We start from the raw sequence: 17,149 nt of genomic DNA, 5'->3' as shown, positions 1-17,149 counted from the left end.
GTGCGACAAGTTCAGGGTGCGATCATTGCGCGGGAAATAAAAAAAAGTATTTTGACGATAAACTTCAGGGGTGCGATCATTATGCGAGTAAATACGGTAGTGCACATTTCTCGCGACAAAGGATTTAAGGGTTGTTCTAGCAAAGCAACGCAACAACCTAGGCAATCAAGTATGAAGACAGCCAGGTCTGCTCTGCACCTTGAAGGAGTGCTTGCTCAACAGAAATAGAAATAAGACGCCCATGATTTCAAGGCTCACTCACATGCCAGTGCTCTGCAAAGTGCTCCATCAGCAATGAGATGAGCGGTGCTTCACCGGGAAGCCTGAATGTTTCAAGGTACATTCGGAGTGCTTCATCGATTCTCGTGTTCGCAAAGTTGAAAGATCTGCGAGCACAGCAAAGCAACACATGTAAAACTTCTGCTCCTGCAATAAAATATTACAGGTAGAAACATGGAAAATTTTAGCACTATCCATGTAAAAGCATAAGGCCGCAATAAGTTTCAGAAAAGTATTTAAACACCCCTGGAGGTAAAACACAAGCACTTGCTAGCCCTAATGAACATTACTTCCATACACATGCTGTTCACTGCAAAAGGTTATTTTTATAATCACGACCAGCAGAGCAAATTCCGTATACAATAACAATAGAATTGTGAAGATTTCGCTTGTTCTTTGGGAACCTTACTAGCAAGCTTAAATACACATGAATAATAAAGTGTTCTGCTCGATACATACACACTGGAGCATGCCCACTGCCCCATTTAAATAAAGCCCTAATGTTTTTTCCTTTCAATCCCAGTTGCACCCAGCCCGAGGTAGCACTTCCCCCCTTGCCACAGAAAAGAAACTTTTTTTCACTTGCCACATGCAAAACAGCATGTTGAAACTAATGACATTGTGACAAGTTGAATTCAAAATCCTGCTCCAGCATCCTTTGTCAAGATGCACGAGTTGCTTAATTAAATAGACACTGTGCTAGTGAACCTTATCAAAATATTAAAGGCTCTTATACAATGAGAAGGTGTCACAATCACAAAGGACTTCAGGAAAGAACATGGCACTTCTGGATAACATAGACTTTCCAGGCCATGTGTCTGAAAAGGCCCATAGTGCTAACATAATTTTTTGGTCTATAGTATATCATGCAAACTCCATGACAGTATCCCGTAGACTTTTAAAGACGATAGTCTTTCTTGGGCTATTTAAACCCAGAAATTTTGGTCTGTCTGTATGTCTGTCTGTCCGTCTGTCTGTCTGTAACTCGATTCAGCCACCCGGCCAAAGTAAAATGCTTACTGCACAATAGTCTTATATACTCACAGCCAAATGTAAACGTCTAAGCCTGGTTTATATGTTCTACTTGTCAACTTTGTTGAACAAGAACAACATATTACGCAAATATAAGACAGGAATTTAGTACACAAGGGATATTTACAGTGTTCCTTTATTAAAAAATTCATGGATCCTTGGTTTTTCGATAAAAAATGATATTCTACATCTAATGAAAAAAAACCGCCGCCTCCTGGCGGCATATGAAAAATCACGCGGCAACAGCAACGAAAGGTTCCACTAGCTAGGTTCCGCGTTCTGCTTGGAACGCACGTGGAGCATGGCCACGCGGCTCTATAAACCTTCTAGTCGGCCGCCTCCATTCACGCGCGTCTCCGCCGTACTGCAACGCTGGCATCGAGGAACCCGGCCTGTAGCAGTGGAACGCTGTAAATCCAAATCGCCTTGCGCAAACCTTTAGTGTGTTAGCCTTTTGATGAGCGCAACGGTACAGGAACAGCACAAAAGGTGAGCGGAAAAACAAAGGGGGGCATTTCCTTGGCAAATATCTACAAAGACTATCGCCTTTTGACGACATTTGCAACGGAAGGAGCAGATACGCGGCCAATTTTTTCAATTGAAACCTTTTCCCTGAGCCACAGAATTTGTTTATGCTTTAGGGCAATAAATGAAGCATTTGTTAATGGCTAAGCTGAGGTAAAAAAAAAAAAAAAAAGCAGCTTTACACCTCAACAGTAAAGGTTAAACAGTTTACCTCTGCGCAACTCGCAATTTTTCAGGAATCTTAGTCAGCAAATAAAGTGAAATGAACCATTTTTAGGCATAAAATGAAATTGTTTACATACATGGAGTCAAACAAATCTAGATATCAAATGTGTACCTCTAACACACTTTACCCGCCGCGGTGGCTCAGTGGCTAAGGCATTGTGCCGCTGAGCCCAAGGTCGCGGGTTTGAATCCCGGCCACGGCGGCCGCTTTTCTGATGGAGGTGAAAAGCGAAAACGCCCATGTGTTTGAGATTTTGCAGCACGTTAAAGATCCCCAGGTGGAAAAAATGAATCCGGAGCCCTCCACTACGGCGCACCTCATTGCCTGTGTAACGTCAGCACATTAAACCTCACAATCAATCAACCTCTAACACACTCTGCCAACAACATTCCCCCCCCCCCCCCCCCATTAAAAACGTACGCTTGTCCTTGGACACAGGCCGCATGCAAATGATCAAAACTGAACAAGCTGCTCACTTGACAAAGGCGTCAAGGACCTTGAGGTTTTTGCGGTTGGCAATGTATTCTCCAATCTTCTTCTTATCCAGCTGCGAGTTGTCCCTGAGAAATAGGGCCACCTCAGTGGGATCTAGGGGGTCACTCAGCAGACCATGCTCCTGGAGGAACTCAATGCCCTTGCTAGGGCGGCTGTTGAAGTGCTCAGTGCCTGATGCCAGGAGCTGTCCACCATCACGGCCAAGAAAAAGGCAGGCAAGAAGAGCAATTAATGCAAAGCATTCTCAGAATGGCCGCCAGCAGTTTCAATAGTAGTATACAGTCGGGTCCGCTTATAACCATACCGGGGTCCGCTTATAACCATACCGTGTATAACAATACATCGGACATAACCATGAACAACTATGGCCCCGTCCACTTTTGTACGATTTCTATGGTAAAATAAATCATTACAATGCTCCAGTGCCCCCATATCGGATATAACGATTGAATCCGTTAACAGCGTGCACCGAAAACGCGAGCTGCCGCTGGCTCTCCACGCCGACGGCATGCGCCTCGCATCCCTTCCAGCCCTCAGAAAACGAGTCGACTGTGCCACTGACAAGGAAGCGCAAGGAGGAGGAGAGAAGTTTCCCTACTGGACCCCCCTCCTGGCGCCGGCGCTTTGGCATTGTCCTTGCGGCTGCTTACGAACTCTGCCGCCGGTGCCGGCACTGCTCACTCACACATTCGCCTATGTTCGCCTGGTGTGTCCCGTGTGCACCACTTTAAATTTGACTGGGTGTCTCTTCAACTGCCTCCGTTTTTCTGCAAAGGGGGCATCGGAGCCGGTGTTTTGGAAACGTCCAAGTGCCTCCCTGAAGAGGCAATCATCGCGCGAATACGTGCTGTGGACAGCGGGACAGTGATACTCGGATGGCGCGGTTGAGCAGCCTACTCAGGTAGGGCCTTCACAGGAGGGAGGTCCAACGCGTGATACAGTCCCTCAGGGATTTTGTTTCCGCCAAGGACCTTTTGCTCAGCCAGGTGAAGCACCTACAGATGCTCTTGAAAAAGATGTGCCCCAGCTTCACGTAAAGCAAAGAAAGCTGAGCGACTATGGCTGCTTTTCTGCAAATCAGTAGTAGTACGACCTTGCTTGCATGCGAATAAAATGTTTTGATCTCTGTTTTGTCTTTCTTTTTCCCGTTCATAACAATTAGCAGATATAACGATGGGTTTTTCCTTGGCACTTGGATATTGTTATAAGTGGACTAGACTGTAGTAACAATAACAACACCTTGCCAAGAAAGAAAAAAATCAATATACTCAAATTAGTATTTTCCATGAGTTATTTTTGTCACGAGGGAAGGCAATTTTGTAAACACACTTGGTAATGGTTACACTGATCCAGAAAAACCAAACACCAGTAAATGCATCTCTCAGAAATCAAGTGACCATAGCATGACCACAGTTTGAAAGGCTCCTAAAATATTAAACTAAAACATAACGCTGAATTAAAAATGAACATGAAGCTACAGATTAACAAGAACAACAAGCCAGACTTCTTTCTTCTTTTTTGCACTGCCACAGACAAGAGACGATAAGGACGTGTGAAAGAGCGCCTGCCGTCGAGAGGGCGCACCTTCTTCTTGAACTTGATGGCCATGAGCTCCTCGTGCGAGGGGATGTTTTCCGAGACCGACTTGCGATTCGGCCGCATGAAGACGGAGCTCCTGAACTGGGGCTTGGCGGCTGAGGTGGGACTCGGGGGCGGCCCACCCTGGGCGGCGTGCACCAGCTGCTGTCCCAGCTGGTACCCGAAGGGGGCCACGTGGCACGGCTCGGCAGGCACAGCCACCTCCCCGTGGTAGCCCTCGCCGTCGCCATCCAGGAGGGATCCTGGGAGAAGGCAGCAGTGGGGCACAGTGGCAGGCTGCATCAGCTTACCCTGGGAACTGGAAGGGGCCTAACATTCCAAAAACAACACCAGGGTTACGTGACATGTCCCACAATTGAGGAGTACAAATTAATTCGGGCCACTTGGCGCCCTCTAGCATGCACCAAATATCGTACACGAGTGCCTCTGAGTTCTGCCCCTTCAGCGATACAACCACTGCATTTGAGATCAAAACCTGCAGCCTGACATGAGATACCTTAGCCACACAGCCACCATAGCAGATGTTTTTCTAGGGCTAACCCCACGTGTTCTGGAGGCCAACAAAGAGCTAGTTATCCTTCATGGGCAACCAAAAAGAAGTTGTGCAAGCGGCAACATCTGCAGCTATGCGTCAAAATGATTATGCACAATGAGGGGGTCCTTCCCTCTGCCTTCCCCTTCCACACCAGCTGTGAGGTCGCCAGCTGTCATGTAGGAGGAGGAAGAGACAGAAAGGCAGGGCATCATTCATGCGCCCTACGGAAAACCAAGGATAAAATTTCCAGGACAAGTCCCACAAATTTCGGATGCGACAGTGTGTGTTAGTCAAGCCGTGTAACAACTTTTAATTAGTGTCTCCTTCATTACCTAAAGGAAAATAAATTACCACTCCCACCATCAGGCCATGCTAAAACCTCAGCAGAGCTTGAAGAGGTGATTTTGGTTCTAAAATCTTTCTACCCCTAGACAACTGAAAGTCTAAATACTAAATACGACTCCACATCAATAGACCTTTCTCTATAAACTTATCATGGTTCAAACCAATTTTGAAGATTTCTCAATCCTGCAGACAACCTTCTATTATCTGCCCCATATGCCCTTGTCAAACATTGTTTAATACATTCTTTTGGTTTCATAAAATTCCGAATTTTTATGAAGTATTTTGCCCTTCCCTATGAGTTTGTAAAATCAAGTTCCAACTATATAGCTCACACTAAAGTATTACTAGAAGGTCAAAGTCTGTTTTCTCTACTAAAATATACAGTTTCAAATACAGCGAATGCCGCTAACAACATTTAAATGTCAATTTTCAATACACAAAACTGGCATGCTGTCCCCACCCCATTCCCTCAGCTGCCATTTTTTTTCATCAATCCTGCCAACATGGGCAACATCCAAAGTGGTGACTGAATTCCGTAGTTAACGGTGGTGTCTACTGATTTTGACAACGTAAAAACATTTTTGACTGCGGCATCCAATTATTTAATTTCACAACACAAAAGTTATCAAATAAATGAAAAATTTTGATAAGTTTGGTTGCAGTGGAAATAAAAACCTAACCCAAAAAAACTTAATTCTCACGTCAACAAAAAGCAGGGTAGCACATTACAGTCAATCCCAAATATATTGAACTTGGATATATCCAATTGTTGCATACATCCAACAGTCCAAACATCCCCTTGGAAATCTTATGCAAAAGTACAGCACTTTTGTACGCGTGTATCAAACTCTCATTCATCGTCCCATTCCATATGTCGAACACTGCTCTGCAAACGCCCCTGCAAGTGCGCTTCTCCTGATGGATTTGCAGGTGATGATGATGACTTCTCGCGCGTCGCATCGCTTCGGTGCCCTTCAGTACTTACTCAGAAACTCTATGCCTTCAGAGTTACAGCACTTCGACACCTGCTCAACCTCCTTGATGCAATAGCATGGGGCACCCGCCGCGGTGGCTCAGTGGCTAAGGCGTTGCGCTGTTGAGCACAAGGTGGCGGGTTCGATTCCCAACCGCGGCGGCCGCTTTTCTGATGGACGCGAAAAGCAAAAACGCCCGTGTGTACGAGATTTTGGCGCACGTTAAAGATCCCCAGGTGGTCAAAATTAATCCGGAGCCCTCCACTACGGCGCGCCTCATCGCCTGCGTTGCGTCGGCGCGTTAAACCCTACAATCAATCAATCAAATCAAATCAATAGCATGGGGATAGCCTCATTACAACGAGAACGCCGGGTGTGATTGGATGCGAAAGGGGAAGGGGAGGCGTTGTGACCCAGCAGCGGCTCTGTTGGCATGGAGACTGGTGCAGCAAAATGCGTGTTTGCTTTGTTTGCAGTGACGTGCCTTCGGAGCCATGGTCAAGAAAAGAACGAAAGAAGGCAGACATCATTAGACGGGCGGAGACCAGTGAAAAGTAGTCGTCGGTTGCAGAGGCATTTGAAATTCTAAATTCCCAGTAGCCTGTTTGAGCATGACACTGCGCAGCAAGCTGACATAAGGCGAACGTAGCGCAGCCCGGACGTTCTGGAGCGTGTCAAGCGCATGTTCCTGCAGCTGGTTCAGCAAAGCAGTTTCGTTGCGGCTCCAGACGATTGGTGTTCAGACACAGAAGACGACCGCGTCGAGTGCCATCTTGAGAGTGAATTATAGAGAGCTGTCAGAATTCCAATGCACCATTCCGGATGCCACAACAGCACATATATTCGTAAGTGCTGATGACAGCGTGCAGGCTGTGGCGGATCACAACGATGCAGCGATTGCGTGGGGGTTGCCGTTACCGAAGAAGCGGACCTCATTAGCAGCCCTGATGACATTCCTAACCGCCTACAGCAGCCGAGCTTGCGTCAGCATTCGGCGTAATTCGCAGACGTGGTGGCGCTTTGGACGGCACTGAACGTTCTCATTTGAATGGCGTTAGTAAGCTTGCAGACAGGTTTGGTGAACTCCATGATGCAGATGATAAAGCAAGCGAAGCTCACTGACTCTAAATAAAGCACGGTGGTCATCGCACCATGTTTCGCATTTTTCATGCTTTGAGGAAGAAGTTGGGAAGCTACCGCTTGTCGCGATCTCGGAAAGTTCTCAGTGATAGGAGGAGCTTGTAGATAAGCTTCAGATGGGCATATCTTATATACAGTCGAACCTCATCGAACCAGTAAATTAGTTTGTTATATCCAATTTTCGTTCTAGCAGTAGAGGTAAAAACCTGCAATCTGGCTCGCGCAAAAACTCTAAATACTAAAACACATTATTCTAAGCTTCGAACCTGCTATAAACGAGGTAATCCTTACCTGTCTCCTTGTGGCATTTCAGACAAAATGAACCGGGACGTGGCAACCGGAACTAACAACAGAACAAAGTTTGTTTGAGAAAACAGACCTGCATTTTATTTATTTAAAGAAGGATGTGATCTTCATCTGGACTCTTTTCACAGCCCTGCCAGACGAAGTGTTCCACAGTGTTCACAAACCAAAAGGCCTTTTCTACTTTTATAGTTCTATGAACTGTTATCTTCTAACTAATTTTTTGGCCTTTAAAGCTATCTTTTGAGTTCCGAGCCTCACGTGACCAAATATTTCTTCGTTATAGCCGATATCGTGTGCGGCCCTGGCAGTTTCGGTTTCGTTTTAAAAAGAACAAGAGTCACTGAAATAAAGCGTGACCAACCAAAGTTTCTATTTAATTTGCTATAGCTGATAATTTGCTATGTCAGTGTTCGTTATAAGGGGGTTAACTGTTTTAAATTAACGATATATTGAAGTATTTTGCGATCCCCTTGGAATTCAATATATTCGGGATCGACTGTATATAGATGCCACAAAATATAAACTTGGGCAGATACGTAGTTATTTACCGCTAGAAGCTTACTTACAGAAGGCATAGAAAAAAAATGGGGGAAGTGAGGCGTTTTGACAAGCCACAGTTGCTGGCGCACGTTGAAACATACTGAAGTGCATCACTCCCCCTGTGCTCTAGGCAAGCCTGATGGGCCTTGAAATGAACGGGAGTAAACGCAGGAGGAAAAAAGAAACCAGGGCGGATGCAGGGAGGAGCACGCTCACCCGACACCCCTCCACCCCGGGCAGCCTGTGTTTCGCTCAGCATGCGGAAGTGGCACCGTGTCTCGATGCTATCGATCACAGCCAGCAAGGCATCCAGTGAGAGCAGGTGGATGGGCTGCAGGCCTGTCACTGGAAAGGCATTCTGGGTGGAGGGAGTGGGGGGAGACAGCCAGGTGAAGCCACACATCTTCCCCCCAAAGGGGGGAGGGACAAACAAAATATGTTTCACAGCATCAAATGCAGCTGACCTTGGACAACACCTTCGTGATATCTTCAAACAAATTGGAGCAAAACAGGTCACAGTCATAGTTGAGATACAGTTCGGTAATAAGGCCTGGTATTCGCCAAAATTGCAGCACTGCTTCGACCGACAGCTCTTTCTGGTCCCTTGTCACGGTGGGTGACTCGCTCACAATCAAATCCGTGAGCTTAGTGAGATACATCTGAAAACAACGGAGAAAGAAAGATTGTTCCCATCCCCTTTGGCTGGGCTGTCACCAGCCGACACATAGCACGTATATTTGGGCTCTACAATCAAACATGCACCAACACAAGCAGACAACATTACCCAACTCATGCACTGTTGCTGGCACAGCATAAGAGCACAGAACATTTTTTGCTCATTAAGCTCTTCTCTCCAAAATTTGTTGCCTCTGGGTAGTGGCCTAGGCCTGAAAATCTACGGGCAGAAACGGCTGCTGCTGAATACTATGGCCAAGCTGAGCACATCTGCATTTGCATCTCATTAAAAAAACCAAAGTAGAAATCCCCAACTTCATTACATATTCTCAAATGCAAGCAACACATAAAACTTTGTGTCTCTGCAAGGAAGAATTGGCACTTTAGTGCCAGTTGAGGCTTGCCACATCATGAGCTCGTAGGGATCACAAAAACTCTACAGCAAGGTAGTTCTGTTGTGACTGACGGTTTTAATAACACACAATTACTAGCGAAGTATTAACAAAGATGATAGAAAGACACACTGGACGACGCTAGACCTAGCGTGGTCCAGCGTTTCTTTTTCTTGTCCTTGTTTATATTTCACTGATAATCATGCCTTGCTGTGCTCTTTACCAACTAGCCCAGCTTTCCACCTTGGCTGACAGTCTGGATAAGAACAGTACGTATAATGACATAATGGCTTAGAGCAATCATAATTAAAGAATCTCTTATGCACTGCAGCTGCTGAAAAGCACAAGCTACAAAACAGTTCCACTGAGAGCAACTTGGCCCTGCTGAGAGCAACACACAGGTATACTCCACCGAAAATTCCGAGTTCTTCCCTATGCATGCATTGACAATTTGGGCAACAACTTTCAGCAACTGTGGGCCATATACACCACGCAACATCGCCAGCCACACCTAGAAGGTGAAAAAAATGACAGCCACGAGAACTCACACCGTACGTGCCAAAAAAAAAAAAAAATTGGCCGACAAATATCCATCCTGTTTTTTTTTTTTTTTCTTTTTTTTTTTTTTTTTTTTCAACACGCAAGTATGCTCGAAGCTGTAGGTTCCGAGCATAGTAATCCTAGACGACACAGCTCAGTAAGAATAGCTTTGAATCCTTCTAGCTTCTTCTCAGCCTTCTTCTATTGTAATCCACAGATAAGTGAAAACAATTTCACTGCTCCTCCCCATTAAGGCATAATTATAGCAAATATGATGCATTAACGTCCAGCACAAGGTAAAAAAACAAAGTATAAAGTGCTAAAGCTACACCTGGGCTATTAGGTGTGGCATACTGGAAGTCTGGGGATTTAACTTTAACTTGGGGAAGTCTGGGGATTTAACTTTCACACTCACAAAAATCTTGTACACCCAGCATGTTCCCGTTTTGCATGCATCAAAAGTCCTTGTGGCTGAGGATTGCATCCCCTAAACCCCCGAAGTGATGCAAAAGAGGCTCTTTTTTCCCACTGTATTAACCTGCAACTCATCATGCTTCCTTTTCATTTGTATTCAAATTCATCATTACCACAGCATGTGACTCTTTCAGGCATAGATGTGCATAAGCCCATTTTTATTCATCGAGTTTTGACATCAGACAACAAGCCCAGCCCAATACATGCAAAGTGCTTACCTCTAACTGGAACTTCAGGTGAGTGCGGAGAGACTCAAACAGCAAAAAGCTCACACGCAGAGAAGACACGAAGATGGAAAGACGAGATGAACCCAAAAGCTGCAAAAGATGCAGACATGCCAAATTGTCAAAAATTCACCCAGTCTTCTCTAACATGAATGAACTACACACCGTAAAGCATGTAGTTCACTTAGCGCAACTGAAAAGGCTCAGCACTGATGTTTGTGTTCCCCACATGTGTTTCGTGCCCCTGCATATGGTCACCTCATTGCTGGTATATCAGAGGCAGCAGCTCTTGATAACTAGGATGATGATGATATTATACATGCGAACCCAATTTAGAAGTACTGCTAAAAAAACCCGCCTTGAATTCCTGCTCTGAGCATCAAACACGAAGCAATTCTTAAAACCCAAGTTGGTATCTTGGGTATCAGCTTGCATTTGTAAGCAAAGTTCATCAACTGTGTTGCACTGAAAATAAGTGGCCAGTTGAGTTCTCACAGCAGTGTTTACAGCTGCAGCTGTTAGCCTTTTTTTTGCAACTATTTAAATTAATCAAAGCAAATTATTATTCACTTCTAAAGCAAAAAATCCCTGTTTGCACATGCCCAGAACGGGCGCGCTGTCCCATTTAGGGCGGCGTGAGCAGCTGGCAGTGCGAGCGACAAACGGGGTGAACTGACCATGAGCAGATTGCGGCACACATCGTCCTTGACCAGACTGAGCAGGGAGGGGAAGGCGCTGATGTGGTCGGCGCCACTCTCCAGAGCCACTGCCAGAAGGTTGAGACCCGAGTGGATCATCATCTCGAGGCCCTGCTGCTGGCTGTGCCCCACGGCCTCTGGCACAAACAGCAGGCTAGCCAGAAAGCGCAGCAGCTCCCACACGCATGGAATGCCATACGGCACCACAGGGCCCGCACCTGCGCCAGTGGTGAGGCTGCCATGGGCTACCAGAGAGACACCCCCTAACTCTCACCTCCTCTTGAGAGGGGTGGGGTGCTGAAATGCACCCCGTGCAAGCATTTTCCTGGGTTAGCTCCACCCCGCGGTGTTTCGTTCTAAGATAACCACCATTCTGCTTCAAGATGACCTTCATCTTTACAAAAACAGTGTGGCAGTTTTTCTATTTCAAAATACTTCTGCAACACGGCACAGCTGGAGCAAGCCTGGCTGTGCAAGAAACTGGGGGTCTTTGAAGGCGCCAACACAGGTATTAAATAGAACCGCCTACAGACCTGCTGGTACTGCGCTGTGCTTACAGCTGATAACAGACAACTAGTAACGATGTGTCTTAGCGCCTTTGTGAACACGTCCTCAGTGACAACTCATGTGGCTAACTTCAGCAAGATGCTACACTTGCTTAGCACAATAAACGCACGGAAATTTTGTTGACATCTTATTGGAAACTGACACAGCAATCAACAGGAATGTTTTATACCACTACCATGCTTTAACTAGCTACACTAATTTAATCTGTCATGTCACTAGAGAGTTAATAAAATCAAGAGTATGATGAAATCCCACCTAGTCGGGAAAAGCCATGACAACACATGACAAGCCTCCCGTACGGCAGCCATAATGTCTTTGTTTTCATAAATGCTAGATAGTTGCATTACAACACATGACAAGTCTCCCGTACGGCAGTCGAAATGTCTTTGTTTTTATAAACACTAGATAGTTGCTCAATGCAACTGATTCAATAAAAGCACACCACTTGCATGTGCAGTCAGGTCACGCTAAAGCAGAGCAGCAATAGTCAACATGTCCCCGTAGGTTTGTTTAAAACAGGAAATAGGAAAACGGTGTAGCTTTTTGCTGCATAGCGTCTCACTTAATACATCTTGTCGCCATTAGACCGCTAGATCACGTAAGTGTGGTCCCACTTTTAATTACTGCCGCAACATGGTGCTGAAACTGGGGAAGCAATGTTACAACAGCAGAAGTTCTGGACAAGGGCCAGCAAGGTACTATGATTGGAGCAATTACCAATGGCTGATCAAAAATGAGCTTCGACCAACCAAGGAGCAGATCAACTGCATCAGAAGGCAGGCATCACATGGCAAGCACTTAATTAACAGCTGTGTAATGATTGTTCGTCAACAGTGAAAGGGAACTGCAAACGAGCATGACTTGGCGTCTACTTGATCCCTGCCATGACTGATACTTGGCAATATATATTGAAAAAGTCCTGACACTGGTCAACAATATGGAGGAAGTAATGAAATGACAAAACCTAGTCTGCGACCAGATCTCATTAGCGTCTCATCGTTCAGACAAGCCGATAACATACGAAGAAGTAATCAGAAGTAAGAGGTAACCAGAAGTAACCAGAAGCAACAAGTCATTAGAGTAGACAGTAATGGCAGTGAATTTTTAACTGATTAGCACCCATGAGTCAATACATCCCCTTTGTTGTACCTGCCCGGCACGCAATCAGATGCGGCTATTGAAACGGCCGGAAAACATTTTTTGCTACTGTGCTCTTTCCTTTAGCTAAAAGAAAGTGACAGCCGCAAAGGTGCACTTTTTGCTGGGTCTTGGCCACAAGTGTAGCTGGGTTAGCGCATCTTCAGTCAAACATCGCAATTAAAAGACACCTACTTATAAATACCACTTTCATTTTGAGAAGGCCGCAAATGCGGAACGTTCCCTAATGTTGCCGCAGAATGCAAAAAAACACTCTTCTAAAAACACACAAAGTCAGAAAAGCAGCAACAGAAACATCGCACATGGCATGGAGACAGGCTGCGTCACACAAGAGGTCAGCTGCTTATAACTTCAGCATGAACAATATAATGCAACATGTTTCTCCTCATTATTATTGCTCTGCTTGAGAAATCTTGTTTCCCAGAAGAGCAGTATTTTTTATATCTGGATATTTAAATTTACGCATTTTCGAAAAAGCACCACAGTTATGTGTTTTTTAGGTTTTTTTAGTATGTTTCAATTCTCCCTAGAAAATCCATCTTTTACAAATGTGTTAAGTGTTACAAAGTTTGCATTACTTATCATTTAGAAGCTGGCCACTACTGCGGATACGGAGAAAGGGGGTGTCAGAATGAGCAGCAATCTAGCATCTGGTCCGATTTCACAAATGTTAAACGAATTTTTTTTTCATTGCAGAACGCAAAGCTTGCTTTATGCTTGTTACCATTCTGATAAAGCTTTTATTTCAAATAATTTCAGACAGAAAACTTACATTTTGGCATGTGCAAAGTCACTAAGTTGGGAAAAAAAACTGCAGCTGTTGGGAACAGCACACCATTCGTGACACACTATTTTTTTTCTTGCAAGGTACATACATTGGGGGAAAACAGAGTTCACTTTTGGACTAATAAATAACCCATAAAAAGACGAGGAAAAACAAAAAGCACATGTACATGCATGTTCGATCTCTTGTGAAATCAGCTCACAGCGAGTGTGACACGAGAGGCCTTCATGTTCACTCACTGCAGCGTTCACTTGTCTCTGGCAGCGTGATGAAGTTCAGTTGAAATGCTTTATTTAGCCGAGTTGCCTATCAGTTATAGAATGAAACTTTACAACATGGGTGCTCTAAACCTGATAGTCACCTTCTCGCCCACCCTGCAGTGCTGTGAAGCGCACGCCATGTGGGTTCACATAGTCATTGTCTCCAGTACCGCCCATGGTAACCACAGTGCCGGTGCTCTCCTTCTCAATGCTGGTCTCAAGGCTCGAAGGCTCCTGTGAGACCAAGTTGTACTCGCTCCCAGTCAGCTCCTGGCTTGTGCACAAACCACTGTCCTGCACAAGGAATAAAAGTGGAGCTGTGCAAAGCTGCTAGTACAGTTGAACCCCTTTATAAGAGACACGTACCGGGGAGCATTTTTTGTCTCTTATACGAGATGTCTCTTATAAGCAGGGAACCATGTTTTCACTTACTAATCAGACCCTAGTTCAATGTGGGCACCGTGTGACTAAAATAAGCTCAAAAGAACGCTACAGCATGTTGCAAAAGATTCATTCTAATTTATGTTTGGCCCCCAGAATTTATGAACCAGTTCTGAATTTTTGTTTGCTTCATGACTGTATTTACACTGTTTTTTACAACCGATTCTACAAGCTTTTTTTCCTTTCACTGTTTGTGGAAGATGAATCGCAGTTGTTGAGTTCACAAGCCTGATGAATAGCCAGAGCGCACAGCTTCTTTCGCTGTGTGCTCAGGCTGCAGGACTTGACATCTGCAATGCTTCTTGATTGGGAGCTACGCGAGTGGGAGAGCCCGCAAGTGCGGTCACGCTCCAATGGATGGCAGTAAGCTTCAACCACTTCTGTAAGTTGCATTTCTATTGGCAGGACTTCTCATCATCATTTCATAGCTGACTGAACCACTGTGATTGCTGAAGTTATAATAAATAGCGACTGCAGGCGTCTGTCGTCCACCTGTGTTTCCACAATGGAAGAAACTGCAATTAGAGACTGGTGGCACTGCATCTGAAGTTAAAATGTCTGCTACAAGCGAGATAATTGATTGAAGTTCAAGGATGACTTGTCCCTTATAACCAACTGTCTTCTACATTCGATGTCTGTTATAAAAGAGGTCAATTTAATGGGAAAGATAGGGCGGCCAACCATGTGGGTGAATAGTGTCTCTTATACCCATTTGTCTCTTACATCCATGTCTCTTATAACGAGGTTCAACTGTACTACACGCTGCAGCGGACACCTGTCGCAACGAAGTCCCTCTTATTCAATCTGGACATGACCTTCAGAAGACTGAGTCTGAACCGCATTACTGAAGGTCAACTTCCAGCTCCCTTTGAAATTTACAAAGCATGAACTGACATGGGCGTGTTAGACAACCTGTAACGCTGTGACTACTTTTCTTGACCATGAATACCTAAAAAACAGTTGGGCCTCCCTTACAATCTGAAATATTAGCCCCTGTAGAAGAGAGAACAAAAAAAAAATTGGCAAGAACCGGCTGCACACTCAGCCACCCAACACGCAGTTATTCCTGGCGGGACGGGTTAAGAGAGCCAGCCGCACCAACGGAGTCTTGTACTGAGGACCTTGAAATCAAAGATGCCTCTAAGCTGTTGCATGCTTACAGCTGGAATGCACTGCACGGACCACCACCAACTTGCTACACTTTCAACGTGTTAAATGAAATCACTGGAGCTCTACAAAACTATTCAGAGTCATCTTAGTTACAGGAGAAGCCAGCAGTTATGAAATCAAAGCTTAGTTCCATTGTAATTTTTTTAGTTTAATACAAGGTTGGATGTACAAGTTTGGATGTATATTTTCCCAAAACATACATTTTTATTCTGCAGTCCCCCGAAGAACGTATCAGTGAGGTTCTACTGTATATGTGCCTGCAAAAGATTGGACACTTTCTGGGGCATGCTAACGACTGCTTCCAAACTAAAATCATGGACAGGGATGCACAAGGGTTAGGGGTTAGGTAGGACCGAGAGATGCAATGCAAGAATCTCTACCACCCACTTCTGGACAGCTCCAGCAGTGCACACATGTAGTATCTCTGTCTCTCTCAAAAGCCAGCAAATGAACAATCACCACACCTTAGGACAGAAGCACACCATTGCGGTTCGAAATCATGAGGAATGAGCGCAACATGCATGTCACTTTCTGCTACACTTAAATGTCCAACTTTTTCACGACTATTTCCCATAGAAAAGCTAAAATAGCAGTTCTATTTTGAAAAAATTCTCCTAATCATGCAAGTCCATTCCAGTAACTGCTCCACTACCAATTGCGAATTGGATACCTAGTGCTGTGATGAGTTACTAACTCTCTGCTAGCATTAATCATATGTAACAGGAGTCCACACCAAGTTTTTCCAAATTTGTTTCCAAAAAACATGCCTGGTTTAGCCCACTAGAGTGGCAAGGAGTATATATGGCTCTTTTTCTTTAAGCAATTAAGCTCTCTAGTGGAATTAATTTACAAAATCCTAATAGCTTTGCAACTGATACAAATACGTTTCTTTTGGTCTTGGTGACTACGTCACAACCAAAGTCCACTTTACAACATTTAAAAAGATTAGGATTTCTCGTCGTATGTGCAGGACAACATTACTACTTCCATAGTATATCACTAGGTGTCCTCGCTAAAATGCTTATCACTCATATCCCTAAAGGACCCTAAAGGTGTGCAAAGCGCAGTGCAACCAGGTTCTGAATGGTGGCATGTGCTTTACCTGGACACCAGTTGCTGAGTCGGATTGGCTGATATCCAGGTCCACGATGGATGGCACAGAATCCGATAGGTGAATAACCCCCGTCAGAGGTCCACACTCGAGGCTGTTGTCAGGAGTGGGTGGTACCTCAGATTCTGCCGTCGTCCCGCAGGGAGCCCTTGCCCCACCTGTTCCCACAGCCTCCCCAAATGGTTCCTCTGTTGTGGCTGTCTGTGGCTGTGATGCCGCATTCGAAGGTGGTTCCGACGAAGCTTGTGTCGATTGCTGCTGTTGGGAATCTGGATCACGGGGAATTTTTCTATGCTTCGGCACTGGAGATCGACGTTTCCTGGCGTTCCTTGAGTTGTCCATCATGCCACTTGCCCTCATTTTTAACTGAAACAAAAGAGACCAAAATACGACAATATCAAACTGCTTGCCACAATGAAGGAAGAGGGAACATAAACGCGTTTGGCTTTGTGCTCCACCCCCGACAATGGAAGCGGTCTTATCGAGAACAATTTGTCATCCAGGTTTTCAGCTTCTCAAATTCGTCAAACGTTTCTCTCTTGCTCTTTGCATGCGTGAGGCCCTTGGCTTAAATGCAAATTTCAAGAGAAAAGCAACAGCGCTAACAGAGTCATGCAACTACAGAACATGCCAACAGAATTGGAATTTCTGAAGCCAGC

The 17,149-nt window shown here is 45.0% G+C and overlaps 1 protein-coding gene across 1 annotated transcript in view; it reads right to left on the bottom strand.

Moving 5' to 3' along the window:
- The window catches only part of Garz (Sec7 domain-containing protein garz), an 82,697-nt gene that overhangs the window by 56,505 nt on the left and 9,043 nt on the right, over positions 1 to 17,149 (bottom strand). Inside the window, exons 6-14 of the mRNA XM_077682265.1 lie at positions 16,482 to 16,856; positions 13,870 to 14,062; positions 10,979 to 11,217; positions 10,296 to 10,394; positions 8,461 to 8,655; positions 8,213 to 8,354; positions 4,142 to 4,398; positions 2,539 to 2,741; positions 263 to 386 (exon numbers count right to left, since the gene is read on the bottom strand). Coding sequence (XP_077538391.1) covers positions 263 to 386; positions 2,539 to 2,741; positions 4,142 to 4,398; positions 8,213 to 8,354; positions 8,461 to 8,655; positions 10,296 to 10,394; positions 10,979 to 11,217; positions 13,870 to 14,062; positions 16,482 to 16,856 — 1,827 coding nt within the window. The remainder of the gene's footprint in view (positions 1 to 262; positions 387 to 2,538; positions 2,742 to 4,141; positions 4,399 to 8,212; positions 8,355 to 8,460; positions 8,656 to 10,295; positions 10,395 to 10,978; positions 11,218 to 13,869; positions 14,063 to 16,481; positions 16,857 to 17,149) is intronic.

This window comes from Haemaphysalis longicornis, unplaced genomic scaffold (genome assembly GCF_048455015.1).
Source record: "Haemaphysalis longicornis isolate Haplotype H1 unplaced genomic scaffold, Haemaphysalis longicornis Haplotype H1 scaffold_1, whole genome shotgun sequence".
Lineage (NCBI taxonomy): Eukaryota > Metazoa > Arthropoda > Arachnida > Ixodida > Ixodidae > Haemaphysalis > Haemaphysalis longicornis.
The sequence above is the reverse complement of the archived record's forward strand: the minus strand, read 5'-3'. Positions and strand labels throughout refer to the sequence as shown.